Here is a 24,395-nt window from a genome sequence, read left to right as displayed (position 1 = left end):
ATAAATCAAGTCAGGGAGGGAAAGAAATAGAAGGAAAAGAAAAAAGGAGAGCAAAAAAAAACAAACTAAAAAACAGATCACCAAGGAACAACAGGGAGAACTAACATGACTCAGCCTGATTTTCCCTCAAAAAAACAAGTTTTTAGCCTTTTACGAAAGGCCACCTAGTGATGTTTGGCACCTAAAGATTAGGCCTGTAGTTAGTCAGTCAGGGTCAATACAGTGTATCAGGCCAAAAGTGTTGCTACCATTAGTACAAGGATCCTGCTACTTAAAGAGACATTGCATACAGAGAGCAATCTTCCAAACTACAAACCTGTTTAGTGTCTTCATTGAGGAAGAAAAACGTACACACATGTTATCATACCGGTTATGTAAAGGGAGGGAGTAAATATTGCATAGAAGTGATAAGTTTGTAAGCTGCTGTGCTGTACCGCAGATGACCCCGAAACTAAGCATATACACAATCGTTCGCGTTCTGATAAGGGTAATAAAAGGTATGGAGGGACAGTCCTAGTTGTATCCTCCAATAGGCAAATTACGGCAGCACAGGGGTTCTCAGCTACGGCTGGGTGTATGTAACCTTATTGCTGTGTTCATTTTGGGGTTTTGGTTTAATACCTTGTTACAGTAAAAGAAAAGAACTGTTTCACAAAAGTTGGTGTCAAAGTTGCTTTCTTCGTTCGTGACTTCGCTGTATCTTGGAGAGCTCACCCCGGTACACGACTTACACGTGCACTCCACAAATCTGGCCTTTTGCAGTTTGCGAGAAGCCATGTGGGGGACACAGCAAACATGTGGAAGAAGGTGCTTTGGTCAGATGAGACCAAAATGTAACTATTTGGCCTAAAAGCAAAACACTATGGGCCAGATTCAGAAAGAGATACGACGGTGTATCTCCTTATACGCCGTCGTATCTCTGAGTTCTGCCGGTCGTATCTATGCGACTGATTCAGAGAATCAGTTACTCATAGATATTCCAAAGATCCGCCAGGTGTAAGTGTCTTACACCGTCGGATCTTAGGCTGCAATTCCAGGCCGGCCGCTAGGTGGCGTTTCGTTTTTTTTTTTACGTGACGAATATGCAAATGAGGATTTTCGCCGATTCAGAAACGAACGACCGCCCGGTGCATTTTTTTTTTTACGTCGTTTGCGTTCGGCTTTTTCTGTCGTAAAGTTACCCCTGCTATGTGAAGGGGTATCCTATGTTAAATATGGCCGTCGTTCCTGCGTCAAATTTTGAAATTTTACGTCGTTTGCGTAAGTCGATTCAGAAAAGGGCTGGACGTAAGTTACGCTCACGACGGAACCAATGACGTCCTCACGACGTCATTTGGAGCAATGCACGTTGGTAAAATTGACGGATGGCGCATGCGCAGTTCGTTCGGCACGGGGACGCGCCTGATTTAAAGTTTACACGCCCCCTAGCTGCGGAATTTGAATTCCGCCGGGGGATTTATGATACGCCGCCGCAACTTTACAGGCAAGTGCTTTCTGAATAAAGCACTTGCCTCAAAAACTTGCGGCGGCGTAACGTAAATCAAATAGGTTATTGGTTTAGATCAAAGCAGATTCATGTGTTAGAATGGTCCAGTCAAAGTCCAGACCTAAATCCAATTGAGGCAAGACTTGAAAATTGCTGTTCACAGACGCTCTCCATCCAATCTGACAGATCTTGAGCTATTTTGCAAAGAAGAATCTGCAAAAATGTCACTCTCTATATGTGCAAAGCTGGTAGAGACATACCCAAAAAGACTTGCAGCTGTAATTGAAGTAAAAGTGGTTCTACAAAGTATTGATTCAGGGGGGCTGAATAAAAATGCAAACCATTTATCACGTTCCTTCCACTTCACAATTATGTGCCACTTTGTGTTGGTTTATCACATAAAATCCCAATAAAATACATTTACGTTTTTGATTGTAACTTGACAAAATGTGAAAAATTTCAAGTGGTATTAGTTTTTTTTCAAGGCACTGTATATTTGATTTTAATATATTCTAATCCAGAAGCCTGAATCAAGTATGCAGCACACAAAGCGAAGACAGAACTCATCCTTGCAGATATGTATACTTGTTCTAGTACACTGATTCAGAGTATATTGCAGCCATTAGAACCACATGACAATCGGGAAATTAGTATGGTATTTTCAGAAGGAAACAACAGCAATGACAGCCTGGTACAGGTCTGCTTTATACCTGTTGATATAATTGATATAATAAACACAAATAAATGCATGCACCTGAATTCAGGTTTGTATCAGTAGTCCCTGTACATTATAGCACGGAGAGCTCAGTGAGTGGGAGGGGAAATTCACACAAGGAGCCAATCAGATGTGATGCAAAGGGAATGCTAACTGAAGAGGAGGGTGACAGAGATGACACAATCAGTGTGCTGCTCCCCTTTTCACTGCCCAGCAATAGGGTGGCGGTGGAGAGGAGACCTGTAAGTGAAAGTGACACTAAAACAGAGAAATATCAGATCTCTTCCTCTTGCAAACAGGGCTGTGCCATACCTCCCTACATTTTGAGATGGGAATGAGGGACACCTACTAGCAAACATATGTAGGCATAGGACACACCCTCTAAAAGTGGAAATAATCCCCCAAAAAGTTTTTTTAAATCCACTCCAAAAAGTGCTTTTTTACAACTACTATTCCTTTATATTGGCTTTAAAAATTTAAAAATGCAGCAATTTAGAATTTGGATGAAAGGTTTAGCACTGGGAAACACTTTTTGAAAGATAAAAAGTGCATTTTATATAAAACTATAGAGATCAAACCAAAATGAGGGACAGATGAGGAGGAAAGAGGGATAGAGGGACATTGCTCCAAATCAGGGACAGTCCCTCGAAATCAGGGACAGTTGGGGGCTATGGCTGTGCTGTGTGGCAGAGCTGGGTAAAGCTTTTAAATACGTATTTTATTTGTGCGTTTAGCTATTTAACCAAAGTCAAGCTTTACATATGTGATTTTCTCCATTGTCCTATACATAAGATGCAAAACTGATTTGAGGTACAGGACGAACAATCCTTCACAATGTTCTCACTGAATGGTACAGACCCACTCTCATTGTCATCTGTGCACTGCTCACCCCTACTTCATGCAAATACCCTACGAGACAAAGGCAGAGCAAGAGGAGAGAAGACAGTGATGGGTTGTCCATTTCTAACAGTTCTGTAGATCATAGTATGAGGAATAAAGTGGGTGAGGTTGCAAAGTTAAACTTCTGCTTAAAACTGCTTATTCTGTAATCCAACTCCCGTTATAACAAAATCCAGGAAAATTCTAATATACTATTTATTGACCTTTGGACCTCACGGACCACTAAACCCACAATTTTGAATCCTGTGGACCATTAACATGAAGTTTACATGCCTACATACACAGAATTCTCTGGCTCTCTGCCCCCCTACCCCTTCGACAATCCTGCCTTATACACACAATGCTCTGGCGCTTTTACACCTTCCTCCCCCCCAAACTCTGCAACACCCTGCTGCCTTACACAGACTCATCATTGGATCTCACCTCATCATCCAGCCATGTGCTCAAGCTCTATGCTCCCTCCCACAGTCTGTGATCAGCGCTGCCGCTGGAAGTCCCCTCCTTCTTTCCCTCCCACTCTCTGCACTTTTCCCAGCACCTCCCTCTGATTTCACAGGAGCTGGAACTACAGAGGAGGAATCGGGTATCAATGCACGCTCACAGTATTAACTGTTAGAGCATATTCAGAACTACACTGGAAACAACATTGGGTGCTACACATCTGCCACAATGTCGATTTGCGACAGAACCCCTGGGGACCACCAACATTTCCTCTTGGACCACTAGTGGTCAACAGACCACTGGTTGGTGACCTCTGACTTTCTGTATACCTGCAGAAGATATAATAGACATAATAGAATACACACATGTGCAAATCCACGCAACCAATAACAATCAGGCCTCGTACACACCAGCGGATCTGTCCGATGAAAACGGCCCGCGGACCGTTTTCATCGGACATGTCCGCTGCCGGATTTTGGTCTGATGGCTGTACACACCATCAGACCAAAATCCCCACGGAAAACAAACGCGGTGACGTGTCATGACGTGGCCGCGACGATGACGCGGCAACGTGCGCGACCCTCGAAGGTCAATGCTTCCACGCATGCGTCGAATCACTTTGACGCATGCGAGGGATGGACATGTCTGGTGAGTCTGTACAGACGACCGAACATGTCCGACGGACAGGCTTCCAGCGGACATGTTTCTTAGCATGCTAAGAAACATTTGTCCGCTGGAAACCTGTCCGATCCGCCGAAAAATTGTCCGGTCGGACGTACAGACGACCGAACATGTCCGTTGAAACTGGTCAGCGGACCAGTTTCAGCGGACATGTTCGGTCGTGTGCACGGGGCCTCAGAGATCAAAATGAACTTATCTGGCAACAATAAGCTTGCACCAGAATAGCTGTTATGGGTCACTAAACATGGGATATCACCATAGCTCTTGTTTGCCACAATTGTATGACTTCTAATAGGGTTATAATTAAATAAATATATATGTAACCTACCAAAATTAAGAAGATGTTCACGGATGATAAAAGGTTTTACAATTAGGTATGCGCTTCCAGGGTCAGGAAGCATGCTCCATTCTAAAACGGTTTCCAATATCTTTTCCTTAAAATGCATGGGACGCTCTGTAAAATAAAATATATTTGTTTACATTATTAACAGGTAACTACAGTATGTTGTGTATTTTTTTTTTTTTTATTATTATTTATATTAAATCTGTGCTGGTTATGATAGGGCGATACTATGATAAGGCGATACTTTTATCTAAACATCTCTTACCTTAATGCCAGGAATGCTTTAGGGTTAAAAATGCTTAGGCTTTAGAACCACTTTAAAACCACTTTAAAAGAAATAAGAAGACTCAATATTAAGCTATAAACATGAAACCATTTTACATTTCCTTTGTTTTTTGATTACGGGTTAAAAGTTACTATTAAAGTGGTTGTAAACCCTTACAGACCACTTTATGCTACAGGTAAGCCTATAATAAGGCTTACCTGTAGATACCCAGGATATCTCCTAAGTCTGCATGGTTTAGGAGATATCTCATGTCCCCTGCATGTGACGATGTCATCGGCACATGCGCACTGGAGCAAACTGAAGCAATGGCATGTATGTGTCGTTGCTTCAGTGAGTGTGCCATTACCGGCGCTGTGCCAAATCACTGCATAGAGCAGGTAAGTATGACAAGTATTTTTTTTTTTTTTAAAGCTGAACCTTTAGTAGCCCTGTTTCTAAACCCAGTAATATGAAAATAGTTAATCTGCCATCCACAGTGCCCAGAGCTTATAAATCTTCTTTTTACATTAAATATTGCCACTATATACCTTTTTGGCTAATCTATATACCACGGTCAGTGATGACCTGCACAGTTCCTCCAGTGCTGAGAGATCAGGAAGATGGAGATTCCACTGCAACCTGTATACACGCCCACATATGTAATGCCAATATCATGTGACCTGGCTATCTCTGAGATGTACTCCACAAGAGCTTTTTTTTAAATAATAATAAAAATAATTATGTGGCATACTCCCTGTCCTCCCCAAAATCAATACCAGACTGATCGAAGCATGCACCCCCTCCCCTGAACCACAACATGCCCTCAACATGGGGATTGTATCTTACTTTAGGGGCCCCCCAGATAGCCCCCCCCCCATGTGAATGAGTAATGAGCACAAAGTGTGATGGAAGTGAAATAAAATGAATATTTTATTCTATGCTATTTTGTGTTATGATTACTTTCCTCCTGAGCTACTCAAATGTTATATATGTATGTGTGAAAATATATCACAATAGTGTTTATTTTCCTTGAGAAGTTATATCAGATATGATGTTTTAAAAGTTACAACTCAGCATTGGAGAAGAGACAAAGAAGAAATTGCCATTTCCCCTTGTTCCTCTCATTCCAACCCCCCTCCCCCCCTTGTCCTTGTTTTACTGAAAGAACTTTGTGTCTCGTGACAAGAGAACTGTTTATGCCAAATATGGACTTGCACGAGGAAACCACCCCTCCTCCTTCTGTTTATTCTTCTTGTATTCACTCAGGAACCATATATGGCTAAACCCTTGCAGAGCTGACCAAGGACCCCTGTATATGGACATTCCAAAATGGACATTACACGAGGCTGCATGTGCTGTGAGAAGCCCCATACCTTATATGGACTTACAAGGAGAATGTGAGCAGTGTGCAAAGATCAGACGTCACAGGGGGCGTGTAATAAGGGGCTGAACTGTATGAAACTGACCAATGTGAATGCATATATTTGTGTTGTCATGTTGTTCATAAAGCTATAGGAAATAAAGGGTTTGGTCTCTTGCTGGCTGAACACTGAAAGGTGAGGATGTAGATTTTTTATTCTCTGGTCTACATGTTATAATATTACGATTTGGGTCAAATGGCAGAAATGGGGTTCGCCCTGAGGTTGTATCAGGGGTCATCATTATCAAAAGTACCATTGGTTACTTATTCATGAAATAAATACACCACACACCTTGACAAGTCCCAAAATAAGTCCCAAATTGTAAATCCATTGGCAATCATGTCATCCAGTGATGTAGATCTATGTCAATCATGATGGATCTCCTGCCAACCCACTAAATCTCTTGCCAACCCACTATGTAGATCTCCTGCCAACCCACTAAAATTAAAGCATGCTGACATGCCTGATGACTGCTTGCTGTAATTTACAGCTTTTGGGTCCCACATCTGAATATAAACAAATGGGTATACCTGCTGATGTCATTGATCAAATATGGAGATGGCAATATTTGGGCAGTAATGCCACAGTGGATCATATTTTCCAGCTCCTGCCATCTGCTGATTCTCCTCCTGGTCTCACCCTCAGTGTGACAGCAGGGATGGGGGATCTTCTCCCCATCGTCACAATTCGAAAACTACTGACACCTTGGCAGATGGCTTGTACTTCTGAACGAATAGCTAGGTGCTAATGAGCACCCTTGTAGTTCAATCACAAGCCCTGCAGCTTTCAAACTGACAGCCCATATGGAGGTATGGGCTAAAAGTTGCAGGATGTGTCTACAGAAGCCTGGGATCACACCCCTCATCCAGATAAACTTGTCCTTGAACATCTATACTGGTGCCTCATTCAGGATAACAGTATAAATAAAAGGAACCCCCCAACCACTTTGTTTATGAACAGAACTGTGGTTTCTCTATTGGATGCTCCCATACTGATGGCCAGAATAAAGAGGGGCAAAAGAGCCAATTTTTTTTGCAAGTTTATCTTTAACAGGCCTCCACCTGTAGCACATTGGGACATAAAGAAGCTGAGTATAGTTAAAGTGTCCCTAAACCCAAATCATAAAAAATATATATTAATAAATGCTGTATTAGATGCTGTTCATACTCACTCATTCCCTATGGGAATAATTTTCTACAAAAAACTGGTTGATCCCGCTGTTCTTTATCTCCATCCTCTGTTCATGTCTTCTCGGCAGTTGGGGATTTTGCAGAGCAGTGTTTGCAGCTATTGCACATGCTCAGATTTCAGTGAATTTCTCTGCCTATCACATCTAAGCAGCTCTTGTGACTATATAGTCATACATATGAGCATATGCACAGTGGTAAATGACAGCCCACTCCTTACCACCACCTCCTCTATGCCTACTAACAAGCTAGACACAATGGGGTTGGGATATTACACCTTGATTGATGGAGGCTTCTACTCCCTGTTATTATAAGATACAGGCTGGAGGGGTGTAACACAGCATACGCCTGGCAGAAATCTGCCCACCCCATGTTATGGCCAAAAATAATAAAGATTTGATTTCAAATATAGATTTGTATGATGATTTAAAACAGTTTGTGTATATTAAAGTGGTTTTAAGGCAGTAGTGTTTTTTACCATCATGCATTCTATGCATGAAAGTAAAAAACCTTCAGTCTGCAGCTCCCCCTCAGGCCCCCTTAATACTTACCAAAGCCTTATCTCGATCCAACAATGTGCATGAGACCCAAGGCTCTCCTGGGCTGAGATGCAGATTTCTCCTGCAGTCCTTCTCTTCAGCTACTAGAATTCCTCAGTCTGATAACCAGCATCATTTAACCCAATTCCCAATTCATAACTGTTCCTGTGCACGAGACCCAAGGCTCTTCCTACTCATTGGCTGAGATGCAGCAGCCATTGGCTCCTGCTACTGTCAATCCCAGTCAGTGAGGTGGGAGCAGGGAGGGAGCTGAGGATGCAGAGAGCCAGGAGCGAGCATGCATGAGTGCCCCCACAGCAAGCGGCTTGTAATGGAGGCACTTGGTAAGGGGGAGGGGCCCAAAGCGACGGCAGGCCACCCAAGAAGCGGAGGATCGGGACTGCTCTGTGCAAAACCACTGCCAGAGCAGGTAAGTATGACATTTTTTTTTATATATATATAAAATGTTTCCTTTACTATCACTGGAACTATTTATTTTTACTCTGTATTTCAAAAACTGTTCTTTTAACATGTGACCAGCAGCGGAGAACTAGAAGCACCTCCTGGTTATGTCTCCCTGCAGACAGACTGGGAAAGAGCTGGGTCATGTGACAGCTGTATATTGACGAACAATGGGGAAGAGCCAATCTTTTTGCACACAAGTGCTCATTAAGCACAAGATATCAAGACATTTCTTACAAAGTTCTTACCCAGTGGCACGTCACTCCCTCAAAAATCAAAAAATGGTCCCCTTCAACCTCAGACACATGTTGGCGTTGTAAAAGCGAAGTTGGCACATTTTTACATATCTGGTGGTCATGCCCTCCAATAGCTAATTTTTGGTCCCAAGTCATTAGATCAATCAAATTAATCACCGATACAAGTATTCACCTTGACGCTGCTGCATGCCTCATTCATGCCAATCACCTCTCGATCAGTTCCTACAAAAAGTCCCTAACAAGACACCCGCTAACGGCAGCAAAGACATTGATACCCCTACACTGGAAGTCCACTAAGTGCCCATCAATAAAAGACTGGCTAGATAGAGTACATTATATGCACAAAATGGACGAGCTAGTCGCCATGAAGATAGAAAACACAAACAACTATCACAAAACCTGGCAACCTTGGGTGTTATTCCTGTATACCAATGACTATCAACTATTGAAAACCTGAATCTATAGAATGTTATTCCTGATGTATATCCTAACTTTCACCTGTTTTTGAATATATGAAGATACTGTATTGCCCTCATAACAAACCAACTTAGCTACTAAACTTACAAAATGCATCTGAATTGAAATACTGAATCTCTCCCTTTTGTTTTACCTCCTCCCCCTCACTATAACAATCCCTTCTCCAACGCCTTCATCTCCCTCCTACCCCCCTCCACCCTCCCCACCCTTCCCCCCGACCTACCACCTACTGCAAATCTTCGAACTTCATGTGTTTGAACAATGTTATGCTCCATGAAATGTCCATGATTCCTTAATTATTGCAAATAGTGATTATTATTGTAAAATGTTATTTCTGGACCCCCTGTTCAATACTATGTACAATGTACCTCTTTTATGCAACATTTTCATTAATAAACGTTATTGTGAAAAAAAAAAGTATATTGATTAGCAAAAGGGTACTTTTTGTTTTAATTATTATTAAAATAACTACAGTGCGATCATTCATATACAGAAATGAAAAGGTTGATGTAAATCAAACAGTGTGTGTTTAGTATCATTTTAATGTTATACAACCCAAAAAAACAAAGTAATATTTACACCAATGCTGATACAAAAATACTCTTCTCCCTCTGCAAAATTCTAGACAATAAGGGGTTCATTCTATTCTCCATTTAATATCCATGCAAAATGGTTGAGAGCACAATAATTTGCCGAGGGCCCCTATTGAGTTTATTATGCCCCTGGCCATAGTATCAAAAGGAAAAATTAAAAGAAAGTGCATTGTCTAAAAAGCTCTTATTTCTAACAAATTAATGCCCAAGGCCCTATACATTTTGATATATATATATATATAAAAAAATATTATATTTATATTATATATATAAAAAAGAATGTTTGAAAATACAAAAAGGACACACACCAAGTTCCCCATGCTCGATGACTTCAAATGTGGTCCAAAACATTTCATTAGTCAAAGTGATATTTTTTATACCAACTACACAGCTGGTAACCTCTGCAGCCCTCATAGTAGATGACACCTAAAAATGAGAACCAAATAATATTTATTCTCTAGTTAAAAAGACTTTTACAATATATCATTATTATATGCCTGTATATTAATATTTTAATAAAACATGTCACAATCAATAAACAATCACTCACTGATTTTTTATAATTTTAAGCTATGACCAACATCTCCTGCCATTACAAGAAGCAGAACTAATTTACTATATACATATATACATATATATATATACTATTTATAAAAATAAATAAATAAACCAAATTTTCCACATTACACCACATGTATTCATCCTCACAGAAAAAGGGCTGAATGACACGAGTGGGGTTCTGCCCATAAAGGACTGCCAGTGCTAAGCCATAAAGGAAACCGGGGACATCGCTGGAGAATGAAGAGTGTAAGTAAAGCTTGGCAAACTTGTTATTAAATAAAGGAGGGGGCGTAAAAATGTAATTTAAATTAAATAAGTCCTACTTGAGCCATATAACTTGTAATACAAGTGTAAGGCACAAGCATAAAACTGTTTAATATGTTTGAAAACTATAGCGCAGAGTATAATTAAAGGAATCCAACTGCACTGCGTTTATGGTTACAGCAACACTACCCAATTGGGGACACGATCTCTTATAGGTGGTGATATTTACCACCCATATATTAGTGGAGACTTGCGCTATACTTTCCCTTCCCCTCCCTTTTCTTTCCCTTGTTTAAATACAACTGCACTGTATACAGTCTACAGTGACAGTCACAATGCATAGTTACTGTACATAGTTAGTCTGGATTATCCACTTCCCGCCTGGCCTATAGCAAAATGATGGCCAAGCGGTGGTTCCGTTATCCTGAATGGAAGTCATATGATGTCTTTCAGGATATCAGCCAGCGCGTGCACGTGCCATGTATCGGCTTTCCCTCACTCGCGGCTGACAGACGCAAGTAGAGGAGAGACTGAAAAAGACGATATCTGAATGATAGCTGCACCAATCATTCAGATATCCCCTCACAAAGTCAAGGACGTCCTATTACGTACCTTGGGCGGGAAGTGGATAGAGAAGCAGCACATTGATGAACTTCTCTCTTTGTCACTCTGCTGTCTCTTCCTATCAACATGCTTCTTTTCTGCACATGAACTGATTTACTCCTTATACAGCTTCTTCCTTATCCTGGTTGCATTTTAAAATACATTTAATGATGTATTATTAACTACACAGCTGCAAATACTTGAGTTTTTATATCTGCCTGGAGTAAACTTTAGTCAACAGAGAATATCATTATAGTAAGTTTCATTTAGACCTTACCCTAATAATAACACATGTGTTGGGATCTTTTCTTTCCAAATACACATCAAGCAGCAAGTCACCAGACTGGGGAATTAGAACCTGAAATAAATATCATTACATTATTCACAATATTATATACACTGTATCAGGGGTCAAGTCCTGGGGAAAAATGTGTGGGAACTCCCACCCAAGATCTATTCCCCCACCAAAAATGATACGCTCATATGCATAATTACTAAACTGCATGTTTTTTCAAAATACCGCGATAACTCGCGGCAGACCTTCGCAATGTCTCCTAGGAACAATGACAAAAGCTCCCAGGAGACATTATGGCATTGAGGAAGTGACAGAATACCCGCACACTACCCGATGAATCCATATACAGGAAGTGGCCAGTAACATAAAGGATTACTAATGCCCCGTACACACGGTCGGTTTGGTCTGATGAGAATGAACCGAAGTTCATTTTCATCGGACCAAACCGACCATGTGTATAGGCTATCGGTCTGTTTTCCTTCGGTCCAAAGTTTTAAAACATGCTTCAAAACCGAACCGATGGACCGCTGCCCCATCGGACCAAACCGATGGTTAGTACAGAAAAGCATCGGTTCAAAACCTGCGCATGCCGTACGGCCACTTCAGAGGTGAACCGATGAAAACGGTCCGTCGGACCATTCTCATCGGTTTTGTCCGACCGTGTGTATGGGGCCTAAGGTTCACCTGCCCCTGACAGTGACTCGAGCTGGGCATCGCTGCTTAGTGAAGGTTTGGCTCGGGCAGCTCCGCTGCTCTCGGCTTCTCTAGTCCTGCAAAGGGAACTGTGTTCCTGCTGTGAAAAAAGTGCAGGGACGCCATTCCCACGCGTTCCCGCAGGACTTGAGCCCTGCACTGTATATGAATAGAGACAGTGTGAGGCCCTGCCACTATGTGAATTTAGGTTATGAAGCTATTGATGACACATAATTTGCATTAAGGCTTACTGTGAAGCTCCAGCGTGTTTATTGTGAGCAGAGAAATCTGTTTTTTGAGTCTTCTCCAAGTTTTGTAATCCCGGATCGGAACCTGTAGTTTGAAAGTTCCAAAGAGTCTTGGGTGGGACAGAACCTTCAACCCTGTGCCGGTATTTTGCTAGAAACCTGTAGCCTGTTCAAATGCACAGGTGTACAGGGTTATAAGTCAGATCTGAGAATAGCTCAAGGCAGTTGTTGCCATTTGAAGAGAGAGTCTCTTTGTGAAGATAGTGGTGTGCTCAGCCAGGAGGGCTGACCTTTTCAAGAGACAATGCTTTATGTTGGGGAAACTTCTTGCCCATAGGGCTGGGAAAGTCAAAGTCAGGACAGCTACACAGGCCTTGATAGACTGAGAAAGCTGAGATGACAAGATGGCGGATCAGCCTGGCAGGTCAGGAAAAGGGGGGTGGGGACAAGGGAGCGCCCCCCCCTCTTTAACCATACCAGGCCACATGCCCTCAACATGGATCCCCACCTCAAAGTACCCTATCCCCATGATGATGGCAAAAAAATGCTTTGCCTCATAAGAAGCTACCCGCCGTATTCTCTCTCTTCGGCTTTGACAGTTCTTATATAGGCAAGGGGCGGGGCCATATGGTTACGTCACCCTGTGGCACTGTCCATTCTGACATCATGTGATGCCATGTGATGTCAGAAGGGGATGGTGCCACCGGGTAATATAAGTGGATGGCCTGCCTTTTGCATATATAAGAGCTGTCAAAGCGAAGAGAGAGCATACGGTGGGTAGCCTCCAATGGAGGCGGGAGCGTTTTCAATTTTATGGGTCCTGCTGGTGTCGTGATGGAGATCGATGGACAATTTTTTTTCTCTTTTAATAAAAGTCTTAAAAAAAAAAAGTTTCCTGTGTTTCTTACTTTTTGACACTTTTTTGGTGAATGGGTATTTCTTTGGCGAATGGTTATTCACATGGGGGGGTCGGGATCTGATTCTGATAATCCCTCCATCCACAGACCCCGACAACCACAGCCCAGGGTTATCAGCAAGGGCCCTTGTCCCCATCAATATGCACCCACCCCCCCATGTTGAGGGCATGTGGCCTGGTATGGTTCAGGGGGGGCACTCACTCGTCCCCCCCCTTTCCTGACCTGCCAAGCTGCATGCTCGAATATGGGTCTGGTATGTATTTTGGAGGGCCCACTCCATTTAAAAAAAAATTGGGCAAAGGGCCTGATATGGACTAAGAAGGGGGACCCTAAGACATTTTTTTAAACATTTTTAAACATACACAATTTCAAAACAATTTCAATGCAGAGCATGTAGGGATTTCTGATAACAAAGCCTAGCACTAGCTCTGCACATGTTTTATTTATTGCTTCATTATCGAACATCTAAACAAAGCCATATAAACAAACTGAAGAGGCCTCAGTCAGTATTGTTTGTGTTCTGAATAGTGCTGAACAGTTATTCTGGACTTTTGCAGCATGCTGCCATTTGCAGCAGCACAGTATCTCTTGCAGCCAGCAAAAAGTCTGCTTACAAGTGGTAAATATACAATAACTGTTTGCAATAACTGATATTTACATGAATAAGGGAAAATATAAATTTTTTTGTTTAACTTTATATAATTGAATATGAGACAAGGAAAAACGCATATATTGAGAGTCCAAGGGCCGCACACCCCAAAATGTTGTAGAGACAAAAATGGAGAAATTCCCCCTGGGGGCTTTTAAGTGACATATTGTGTAAGGTATATTAAATTCAAAGACATGGAAATATATAAAAAAAAATCTTTACTAGGTTTCTGTATCACGAGTAATGAAGATGCAGATAGTTGTAATATAAAATACATTCAGGTTACAGACAGTTGGAGACCTATCTCAACAACAATTAAATGTTAAATGATACAATGGAATAATATATAGTGAAGTAGCTTCCATAAGAATACCCCGACGCGTTTCGACCACAATTTGGTCTTCTTCAGGGGGATTTGTATTCGCTCGAAGCATATAGAAGGTGACATGTAACCAGAGATGATGGCCGTGGTGCAGACAAAGGATCCCAATATCCCCATGATGAACGTCCCCCATCACTCCAGGCGGGAGTCAACCAAACACAGGCTTGCAGGGAGTCTCGGGTGTGAACCTGCGAGAAGGGGGGGAGGGGGGATGGGCTCACATCCTGTCAGTGTGTGGAGGGAGCTCTTCTGGGATCATAATTGAATATGAAGCTTAAAGAATAGAAAGGCTCATCTTGGAGGGCACAACTTTAAATTGTCACTTTAAAGAAAAACTCCTAACAAGTGACATACTGGTATTTTAGAGAAAATGTAATACTAAACACCAGGATATTAAAACAAACGAGAGAAGATCTGGGAGACCATTTATTAGTTAATTCATGAGGGAACTTTTGTTGTATTATTGGGTACCTGAGCATCATTCCACCTGGTAATAAAACGGTTTTCAATGTCCATCTGTTTCAGCTGTACCTCACTAACCTATAAAAAAAGAACGAAAAATTATATATGGACTACATTGTTTTATTATTTTTATTATAAAGAAGAGTGTAATCTGACATGGCTTACTCACATCAAAAATCTCTGCATAGAATTTAATGAGCTCCTCTACAACGCAAACCTCTTTGTCGTTATGTCCTTTGGTTTGAAAAAGGCACGAGGAAAACGTCTGAGCCAAAACATGTGTATCCAGTTGATTGACATCAGAGCATTTCTGTATTCTACAAACAAATGTTAATTATTAATAAAAAAAAAAAAGCAAAAACATGTAATTGATGCTTATTGCATGCTGATTTGTTTTGTTTGTTTTTTTGTTTTTTTAAAGAAGCATAACAAAATTTCCCCCTGTGTTTACCCAATAAAAACTCCTAACACAAGCTTCTGGATGCAGAAAGGAATTTGATGGAAACTGCGGTCAGTGTCTGCTTTTTTATGGGTCGTGTCACCAAATTTATACTCTCCTGATTTCTTTGTTTTTTTTGGCCATTCAGCCTAAAGCCGTGTACACACGATTGGATATCTGATGGAATCTAATCCGATGGATTTTTTCGTCAGATATCCGATGAAGCTGACTATCATCAGTCTTGCCTACACACTATCAGTCAAAAATCCGACCGTTCCAAAACGCGGTGACGTAAAACACTACGACAAGCAAAAAAATTAAGTTCAATGCTTCCGAGCATGCGTCGACTTGATTCTTAGCAGGCGTGTATTTTTCTCCGATGGAGTTCCACACAGACGATCGGATTTTTCTATCGGTTTTTTATCCATAGGAAAAATGTAAAACATGTTCTATTTTTTAACAACGATGGGAAAAAAACGATGGGGCCCACACACGATCGGCTTGTCCGATGAAAACAGTCCATCGGTCTATGTTTTCATTGGACAAACCGATCGTGTGTACACGGCTTCATAGAAACTACAAAACTACAGATATTTGGAGGCCAAATATACACATATATTTATATATTTTTTTGTTTTGTCTTTTAAAAAGATCAAAGAATTCTTAAAGCACTATGGATGAGTAAAGTAGACCGAACAACAAAGGAGGCTTGCTTTGCAACTCCCTTTGTCTACACAAAGTAGATTTAAACCCAGTCTATAGAAACTCATATACTCCTTATTACAATAAATATGCAGCCTTCATTAAGTCTGTGTTCACATATATGCGGTTGATGCAGTTTTCAGGCACATTTTGCAGTGCATTTTTAAACCCGCATTTGTGATGCGTTTTTGCGTATAGTTTTAATGCATTCTGTGCTTTTATTTATTTATCTTTAAACACTCTGGGCCAGATTCAGGTAGGGAGCGCGTAACTATTTACGCCACGCCTCCGCAACTTTGACAGGCAAGTGCATTATTCACAAAGCATTATTTTGCGGCGGCGTAGTGTAAATTGGCCGGCGTAAGCCCGCCTAATTCAAATGTGTAAGATGTGGGCGTGTTTTATGTAAAATCATTGTGACCCCACGTAAATGACGCTTTTTACAAACGGCGCATGCGCCGTCCGTGAACTTATCCCAGTGTGCATGCTCCAAATTAACCCGCAAATAGTCAATGCTTTCGACTTGAACATAAATTACGCACAGCCCTATTGAAGGGACATTGTTTTTTATTTTTAATAATAAATTTGTCAAATCATTGTGTTTTTTTTTTTTTTCATTTTGACACTTTTTTTGGTGAATGTGTAGGGGTACAATGTACCACCTACTCATTCAATTGGGGGAACGGGATCTGTGGGCCCCCTTGTTGAAGAGTGATTCCACATTCTGATAAGCCCCCACCTGCAGACTCCCACAGCCACCGTCCAGGGTTGTGGGGACAAGTTGCTTTTGGGTGGTGGATAAAGAACCCCCTATGTTAAGGAAATGCGGCATGGTTTGGGAGGTTCCTTACCTGCTGGGTTGCATGCTTTGATAAGGGTCTGGTATGGATTTGGGGGGGGGGGGCACGTCATTTATTCTTATATATTGGCGTGGGCATCCCCTCCAATCCATACCAGACACAAGGGTCCTGGTATGGATTCTAGGCCCCACGTCATTTTTTTCAAGGGAAATCTCGCTGACAACGGATGATGTATTGGTTTTTAAGGACAAAATGGCTGGCTTCCCGGCCTGCTACTTAGCAACCAGCTATACACAGTTAGCTAGATTCAGGTAGAGTTAGGTCGGCTTATCAGTAGACCTAACTCAGAATCTGCGCCGACCTATGTTTAAGTGTATTCTCAAACAGAGATACGCTTAAACATATCTAAGATACGACGGCTTACGCCGTCGTATCTTAGGTTGCAATATTGAGGCTGGCCGCTAGGTGGCGCTTCCATTGCGGTCGTCGTAGAATATGTAAATCAGTAGATACGCCTATTCACGAACGTACCCCTGGCCACCACAGTACATTTACGCCGTTTACGTAACGCATTACAGGCCTAAAGTTATTCCATAAAATAGATGGAATAGTAATGTTAAGTATGGCCGCCGTTCCCGCGTCAAAATTCGAAATTTTTACATCGTTTGCGTAAGTCGTCCATGAATAGGGATTTACGTCGTTTACGTCCACGTCAATATCAATAGGACCCCATCATGCTCCGGTACCTACCCACGTTGTACCTACCCACGTGGTACCTACCCACGTGGGTAGGTACCGGAGCATGATGGGACTGTGAGGCCTATATAAATCGGATGCAAGCCGCGCACCCGTCATTGCAGCGAGAGGAGGCGTCGGGTCAACATCGGAAGAAGGGAGAAGAAGAGAAGTGAAGAAGATGACATCACAGAAGAGCGTGCTGGCCGCCTGCTAGTAATTGAGCTAACACACAAAGATAGCGGGGCGGCCAGCGCTGAAGGAGAAGGCCCCGGACAGCGGGAGAAGAACCGGGGTGCGCCGAGTCAACAGCGGCGAAGATAGAAGAAGACCCCCCGCCCTCTGACCCCGACAACCATCGGCCAGGGTTGTCGGGAAGAGGCCCTGTCCTTATCAACATGGGGACAGGGTGCTCTGGGGTGGGGGGGCCCCGCTGTGCGCCCCCCTGCCCCAGAGCACCCGACCCCCCCATGTTGAGGGCATGCAGCCTGGTACGGCTCAGGGGGGGGTGCTCGCTCGTCCCCACTCCCTTCCTTGCCGGCCGGGTAGCGTGCTTTGGATACGGGTCTGGCATGGATTGTAGGGGGACCCCCCTACGTCGGTTTTTCGGCGTAGGGGGGGCCTCCTTACAACCCATACCAGACCTAAGGGCCTGGTATGCTCCTGGGGGGCGAACCCATGTCGTTTTTATATTTAAAAATTGGTGTGGATTCTCCCTCTCAGGAATGCATACCAAATGCCGCACCTAGAATTGGCGGGAATCCAAGACGGATCTCCCGTCGCTTCTATGACACGCTCGCTGGAATGTGCTTTGTCTATTCCAGCGAGTGCGAGATGTCGGCACCATGTCGCCGAGAATCAGCGCGATGCTGTCGTGCTAGAAACACATTCTCGGCAACATGTACTGTACGCCGCCTTAAAGTTAAGGCAATATATGTGAATCTAGCTAAGTGTGTTTAAAAAGGCCAAAAATGTTAAGAGTATAAAAACTGCAACACTTGAAGTCTATTACATGCAAAACGCAATCTGCTGCGGGAAAAACGCAGAGCCGCTAAATGCACAGATGTGAATTACATCCGTAGGAAACCATGTTAAATGGACTGTAGTGCGTTTCTACAAAACGCTAAATGCACCAAAAAATGCATAGGTATGAGCGTAGGGCAAGAGAATATCTGGTGACGCCATGTGACTATGTGAATATTTAGTAATTACTTTTTTATCATATTATAGAAAACAAATCTGTAGTTTCACTTAAGGTTTAAACTGTTTAAACTGTTTCAGTAAAACTGAATTGAGACTTATTTTAAGTTCTAATAGAATATCCATGCCCCACTAAAGTTTAACTGGATTCAATTACACAGGGGATAGCATATGTATAGGCCCAGAAAAAAGAGTTAGTTGATCACGTGGAGGAAGGGATGAATAGCTGCCATGTGTATGCTCTAAACAAGAGTAAGCACTCCAAAGTGGGTGTACGACTTAAATCGCTGAAAGTACAATTGGGTTTCACCTGACATACAGTACAGTTACATTTTTTTTAAAAAGATTAGCTAAAAAAACAATTTTGTATTGAAAGATTTAGTATTTTATACTCTTGCAGCAGTAAAAAAAAAAAAAATGTGGCTAATATGGAGTAAAATGACAAATATAAAGTGTATGCGTTTGTCAATCCAGTATCGACAGCAATTTTCAACCAGGGTGCCCAGGCACCCTGGGGAGCATTGAGCTATATTCAGGGGTGCATTTGCAAAATGCCTAAAAGCTGGCCAAAAATTGTATGCAAACCAGCGTGTACACTACACGCTACACTGTGCCCATATGACATTTTGATAATTTTTTTTCCCACAAATGGAGCTTTCTTTTGGTGATATTTGATCACCTCTGCGTTTTTTTTTTGCGCTATAAACAAAAAAAGAGCAACAATTTTGACACAATTTTCCTTTTATACAAGGAACACACGATCAGTCTCCTCTTCCCTGACAGGACGTGGATCTGTGTGTTTCCTCTGTGATGAGCAATCGCGGGTGCCAGGCGTACATCATGGCCTCCAGGCACACACATTGGCACCCGAGTGACAAGGCGGGCGCGCACGCCCCCTATCGGCCTGGAAGTCAAGGACATCATATGATGAGCACATTTGACTTTAGAAAGAGTCAATTCCCCACCCCCTTGCATTTTATGGTACTCTCTTTTTTTTAAAGTGGCTAATTGCTCTCTGTGCTGATCCAGCTCCTTCACCTCTCCTATCACTTCACCATACAACCTTTTATGCACCAGCAGGGAGGAGCAAAGGGGAATACAAACAAGTCTGCGGGGGCTGCTGAAGTCACATCCAACATAGTAGCTTCAAGCAGCAGTCTCAGGGCTTTTGGGTGCCTACACAAGGGAAGCACTTAAAGGGATTGTAAAGGTACAATATTTTTTTGTAAATAGCTTCCTTTACTTTAGTGCAGTCCTCCTTCACTTACCTCATCCTTCCATTTTGCTTTTAAATGTCCTTATTTCTTCTGAGAAATCCTCACTTCCTGTTCTTCTGTCTATAACGCCACACAGTAATGCGAGGCTTTCTCCCTGGTGTGGAGTGTCGTACTCGCCCCCTCCCTTGGACTACAGGAGAGTCAGGACGGCCACTAACACACAGTTCCTTTTTCTATCTGTAACATAGAGAGCGTCCTGACTCTCCCTTAGTCCAAGGGAGGGGGCGAGCACGACACTCCACACCAGGGAGAAAGCCTTGCATTACTGTGTGGAGTTACAGACAGAGAACAGTAAGTGAGGATTTTTTAGAAGAAATAGGGACATTAATGCTGCGTACACATGGTCGTTTTTTGTCTTGTAAAAAAATGACGTTTTTCAAACTTCATTTTAAAAAACGACGTTGCCTACACACCATCGTTTTTTCAAAATGCTCTAGCAAAGCGCGGTTATGTTCAGCACGTACGGCGGCTCTCTGTTCCATTCAAGCTTGCGTCATAACTTGCTTCTGAGCTTGCGCGGGTTTAAAAACGTTGTTTTAAACGTCGTTTTAGCCCACACACGATCATTTTTTATGACACAAAAAACGACGTTTTTAAGAAGACATAAACCGACGTTCTCCCCACACGGTCATTTTAAATGACGTTTTTAAAAATGTCTTTTTTTTTCATCACAAAAAAATACTGTGTGTACGCCGCATTAGAAGCAAAATGGAAGGATGAGGTAAGCGAAGGAGGACTGCACTAAGGTAAAGGAAGCTATTTAGGAAAAACAAATTGTACCTTTACAACCCCTTTAAAGGTAAATAACATGTCTCAAATAGGTTAAATTCACATATAATCTTATGTAAAGATTGTTATTAAAATAAATAGTCTAATGACAGAATCTCTTTATCCATAGATTCCCTGTGTGCCACATTGTTATGATCACATGAAGAGGGTAGAGAAAAACATGATGCTATTTGTTTATTAATACAATATTTAAAGTGTCACATTGGCCCTGAGGAAATAAACTGTGACTCTGCCTCATATGCATATTGTTTCGCTTAATGCTTTTGATTATTTTTTCAGTTAGGTTTTTATTACCACTGGTCACTAATTCTCTCCTAAAAGCCATTGCTGAGAAAACGGCAGGAACGAGTCAGGAAAAGAAATCCCCAGAGCAGATGTTGACTATCTGATTCTGCTGATCTACTTTACCTCAACATTTAGCAGAACATCGCTATCTAGAGTACCATTAGGCTGCCCTGGAAGCAGCGGAGAGATCATTTTGAAGGAGGTAATGTAGAGTTGACTACACTGTTGCATTTATTTCCAGTCTAAGCATGAAGGGTTGGGATTCACAGCATTTCTATTCCGCAGGCATCACACTTTTACCTAGCCACTTGACAAAACAATGCAGAGGCAATTCTTCAGCAGATACTAAAATTCCCAGTATGGATTTAATTTTAGTGCAGTACTTCTGTACAACGTAGAACATATTAGCCTCACAATTAACAAAAAACAAAAAAAGATAGTTTACAATTATATACAGATGTGCAGACAGTGGAGCAATGAGGAGAGCTTGTTGATGTTCATTATGTATAAAGATCAAGTGACAAAAAGATATCATGATACTTTTCTTCTTAACCACTTAAGACCCGGACCAAAATGCAGGATATAGGACCTGGCCAGTTTTTGTGATTCGGCACTGCGTCGCTTTAACTGAAATTGGCGTCCTTTTTTTCCCACAAATAGAGCTTTCTTTTGGTGGTATTTGATCACCGCTGCGGTTTTTATTTATTGTTCTATAAACAAAAATAGAGCGACAATTTTGAAAAAAAAATCAATATTTTTTCCTTTTTGCTATAATAAATATCCCCCAAAAATATATAAAAATATTTTTTTCCTCTGTTTAGGCCGATACATATTCTTCTACCTATTTTTGGTAAAAAAAAAAACGCAATAAGCGTTTATCGATTGGTTTGCGCAAAATGTATAGTGTTTACAAAATAGGGGATAGTTTTATTGCATTTTTATTAATATTTTTTTTTTTACTACTAATGGCATCGGACAATTTTGACACATTTTTGGGACAATTGTCATTTTCACAGCAAAAAGTGCTATACAAATGCATTGTTTACTGTGAAAATGACAATTGCAGTTTGGGAGTTAACCACTAGGGGCGCTGAAGGGGTTAAGTGTGACCTCATATGTGTTTCTAATTGTAGGGGGGCGGGGCTGGACGTGTGACATCATTGGACGTGTTTCCCTATATCAGGGAACACACGATCAATGACAGCGTCACAGTGAAGAACGGGGAAGCTGTGTTTACACACAGCTCTCCTTGTTCTTCAGCTCCGGGGACCGATCGCGGGACTCCAGCGGCTATCGGGTCCGTGGGTCCCGCGGCCGCGGAGCTTCGGACCGGGTTGCCCGTGCGCGCCCGCAACCCACGGCTGGGCACTTAAAGAGGACGTACAGGTACGTGCTTGTGCCCAGCCGTGCCATTCTGCCGACGTATATGTGCTATTAGTTTAATGGAAACAAGGGGGTTATTTATGAAAGGCAAATCCACTTTGCACTACAAGTGCAAAGTGCACTTAAAATTTGCACTGAAAGTGCACTTGGAAGTGCAGTCGCTGTAGATCCGAGGGGCAGATGTAAGGAAAATAAAAAAACAGCATGTTTAGCTTGCACATGATTGGATAATAAAATCAGCAGAGCTTCCCCTCATTTCAGATCTACCCCTCAGATTTACAGCAACTGCACTTCCAAGTGCACTTTCAGTGCAATTTCAAGGGCATTTTGCCTTTCATAAATAACCCCCCATGCCTCTGACATGACTATTTTCTGAATCAGTGACATAGAGGACACATGCATCAACTGATGTCAAAATTCCTAATTTGTCTAATTTTCAGAAGCAGAAGTCAACAGTGTTCCCAGCCCATGTCTCCTATAAAACAAACCTATGTCCTATGCTGGAGTGTCCTTGCTTCAAACAATATGTTGTCCTCAAGGATTATACCTCAAGAATTATACAAATAGTATAGTAGGTGTGAGAGCACATAATATTAAAGTGGATGCAAACCATTGCCCAGTGAACTGAACAGCCTCAGATGATACACAGAGATGAAACAAATCTCCCTACATAAGTTTTACATGTATATCTGCTGTCTTCAGCTTTGTATATTATTTAGAATGTTCAGATCATGTTAGGATATTTTCTATTCCTGTTCAGAACTGCAGTGATGCCTGGGCATACAGCCAAGACAGCTGATTGGAGAAAGGGCACACACCCCCTATCCTCGTAGGTAGATACTTTCATAACTGTTTGTTAAAAAGTTCAGCACTCTGCTAATTTACTTATAGCATCCTCCCCAACCCAAAACTTAGGCTACATGTATCTCCAGTGACTGAGAAGTTGTCAGAAATGATCAGGCTGATAAGAGAAGAACAGAGCAGGAGGCAGCTACGGAACATAGGGCTTTAAAGGGACTGTGAAGAAAACACTGCAGATATATGTGCCCAGCTCAAATTTCATTAATTGGGTTTACATGCACTTTAACCACTGAAAGACCAGCCACAGTACATTGACCGCTTTAACGCCACTAGAGACTCTGGAGCCCCTAGTGGTGCCACAATGTCCACCCGTTGTTCTGTCAGGGGAGGATAGACAGATCTGCTGTTCCTAGTGATTAGGAACAGCGATCTGTCTCCTCCTCCAGTCACTACACTGCCCCAACAGTTAGAAGCACCTCCTTAGGGAACACTTATCCCCTTGACCACTCCCTAGTGTTAACCCATTCCCTGTCAGTGACAGACATCTATACAGTAATCAGTGGCTATTTTTAGCACTGATCACTGTATAAATGTCACTGGTCCCAAAAAAGTGTCAAAAGTGTCCAATCTGTCTGCCGCAATGTGGCAGTCCCGCTAAAAAAATCCCTATTTTGTACACACTATAACTTTTGCTCAAACCAAGCAATCTAAACTTATTTTGATTATTTTAATCAAAAATATGTAGAAGAATACATATTGGCCTAAACTGATGAAGAAATTTTATTTTTTACATTTTTTTATATTTATTATATCAAAAAGTAAAAAATATATTTTTTTTCAAAAATGTGGTCTTCTTTTGTTTATAGCGCAAAAAAAAAACCCTGCAGAGGTGATCAAATACCACCAGAAGAAAGCTCTATTTGTGGGGAAAAAAGGACATATATTTTGTTAGGGTACAGCGTAGTACGACTGCGCAATTGTCAGTTAAAGCAATGCAGTGCTGTATCGCAAAAAATTGGCCTGGTCATTAATGGGGCAAATCCTTCTGGTCCATAATAGGCACCCAAGGGGTCTCAAATTCTGGGGGGGGGGGGGGGGGCGAAAAAAAGTCCATGAAATTGGAGGGGGGGTGATTGTGTTAGA

The 24,395-nt window shown here is 41.9% G+C and overlaps 1 protein-coding gene across 2 annotated transcripts in view; it reads right to left on the bottom strand.

Annotated features, from left to right (window-relative positions):
- ARAP2 (ArfGAP with RhoGAP domain, ankyrin repeat and PH domain 2) overlaps window positions 1-24,395 on the bottom strand; it is a 481,396-nt gene that overhangs the window by 122,200 nt on the left and 334,801 nt on the right. For both annotated transcript variants that reach the window (XM_040335148.1, XM_040335150.1), the window contains exons 23-27: window positions 15,011-15,158; window positions 14,851-14,919; window positions 11,473-11,553; window positions 10,076-10,193; window positions 4,552-4,677 (exon numbers count right to left, since the gene is read on the bottom strand). In XM_040335148.1, the coding sequence (XP_040191082.1) occupies window positions 4,552-4,677; window positions 10,076-10,193; window positions 11,473-11,553; window positions 14,851-14,919; window positions 15,011-15,158 (542 nt within the window). The remainder of the gene's footprint in view (window positions 1-4,551; window positions 4,678-10,075; window positions 10,194-11,472; window positions 11,554-14,850; window positions 14,920-15,010; window positions 15,159-24,395) is intronic.

Source organism: Rana temporaria, chromosome 1 (assembly GCF_905171775.1).
Source record: "Rana temporaria chromosome 1, aRanTem1.1, whole genome shotgun sequence".
In the NCBI taxonomy this organism is placed as follows: Eukaryota; Metazoa; Chordata; class Amphibia; order Anura; family Ranidae; genus Rana; species Rana temporaria.
Note: the sequence above shows the minus strand (reverse complement) of the source record. Positions and strands in the feature narration are given on the sequence as shown.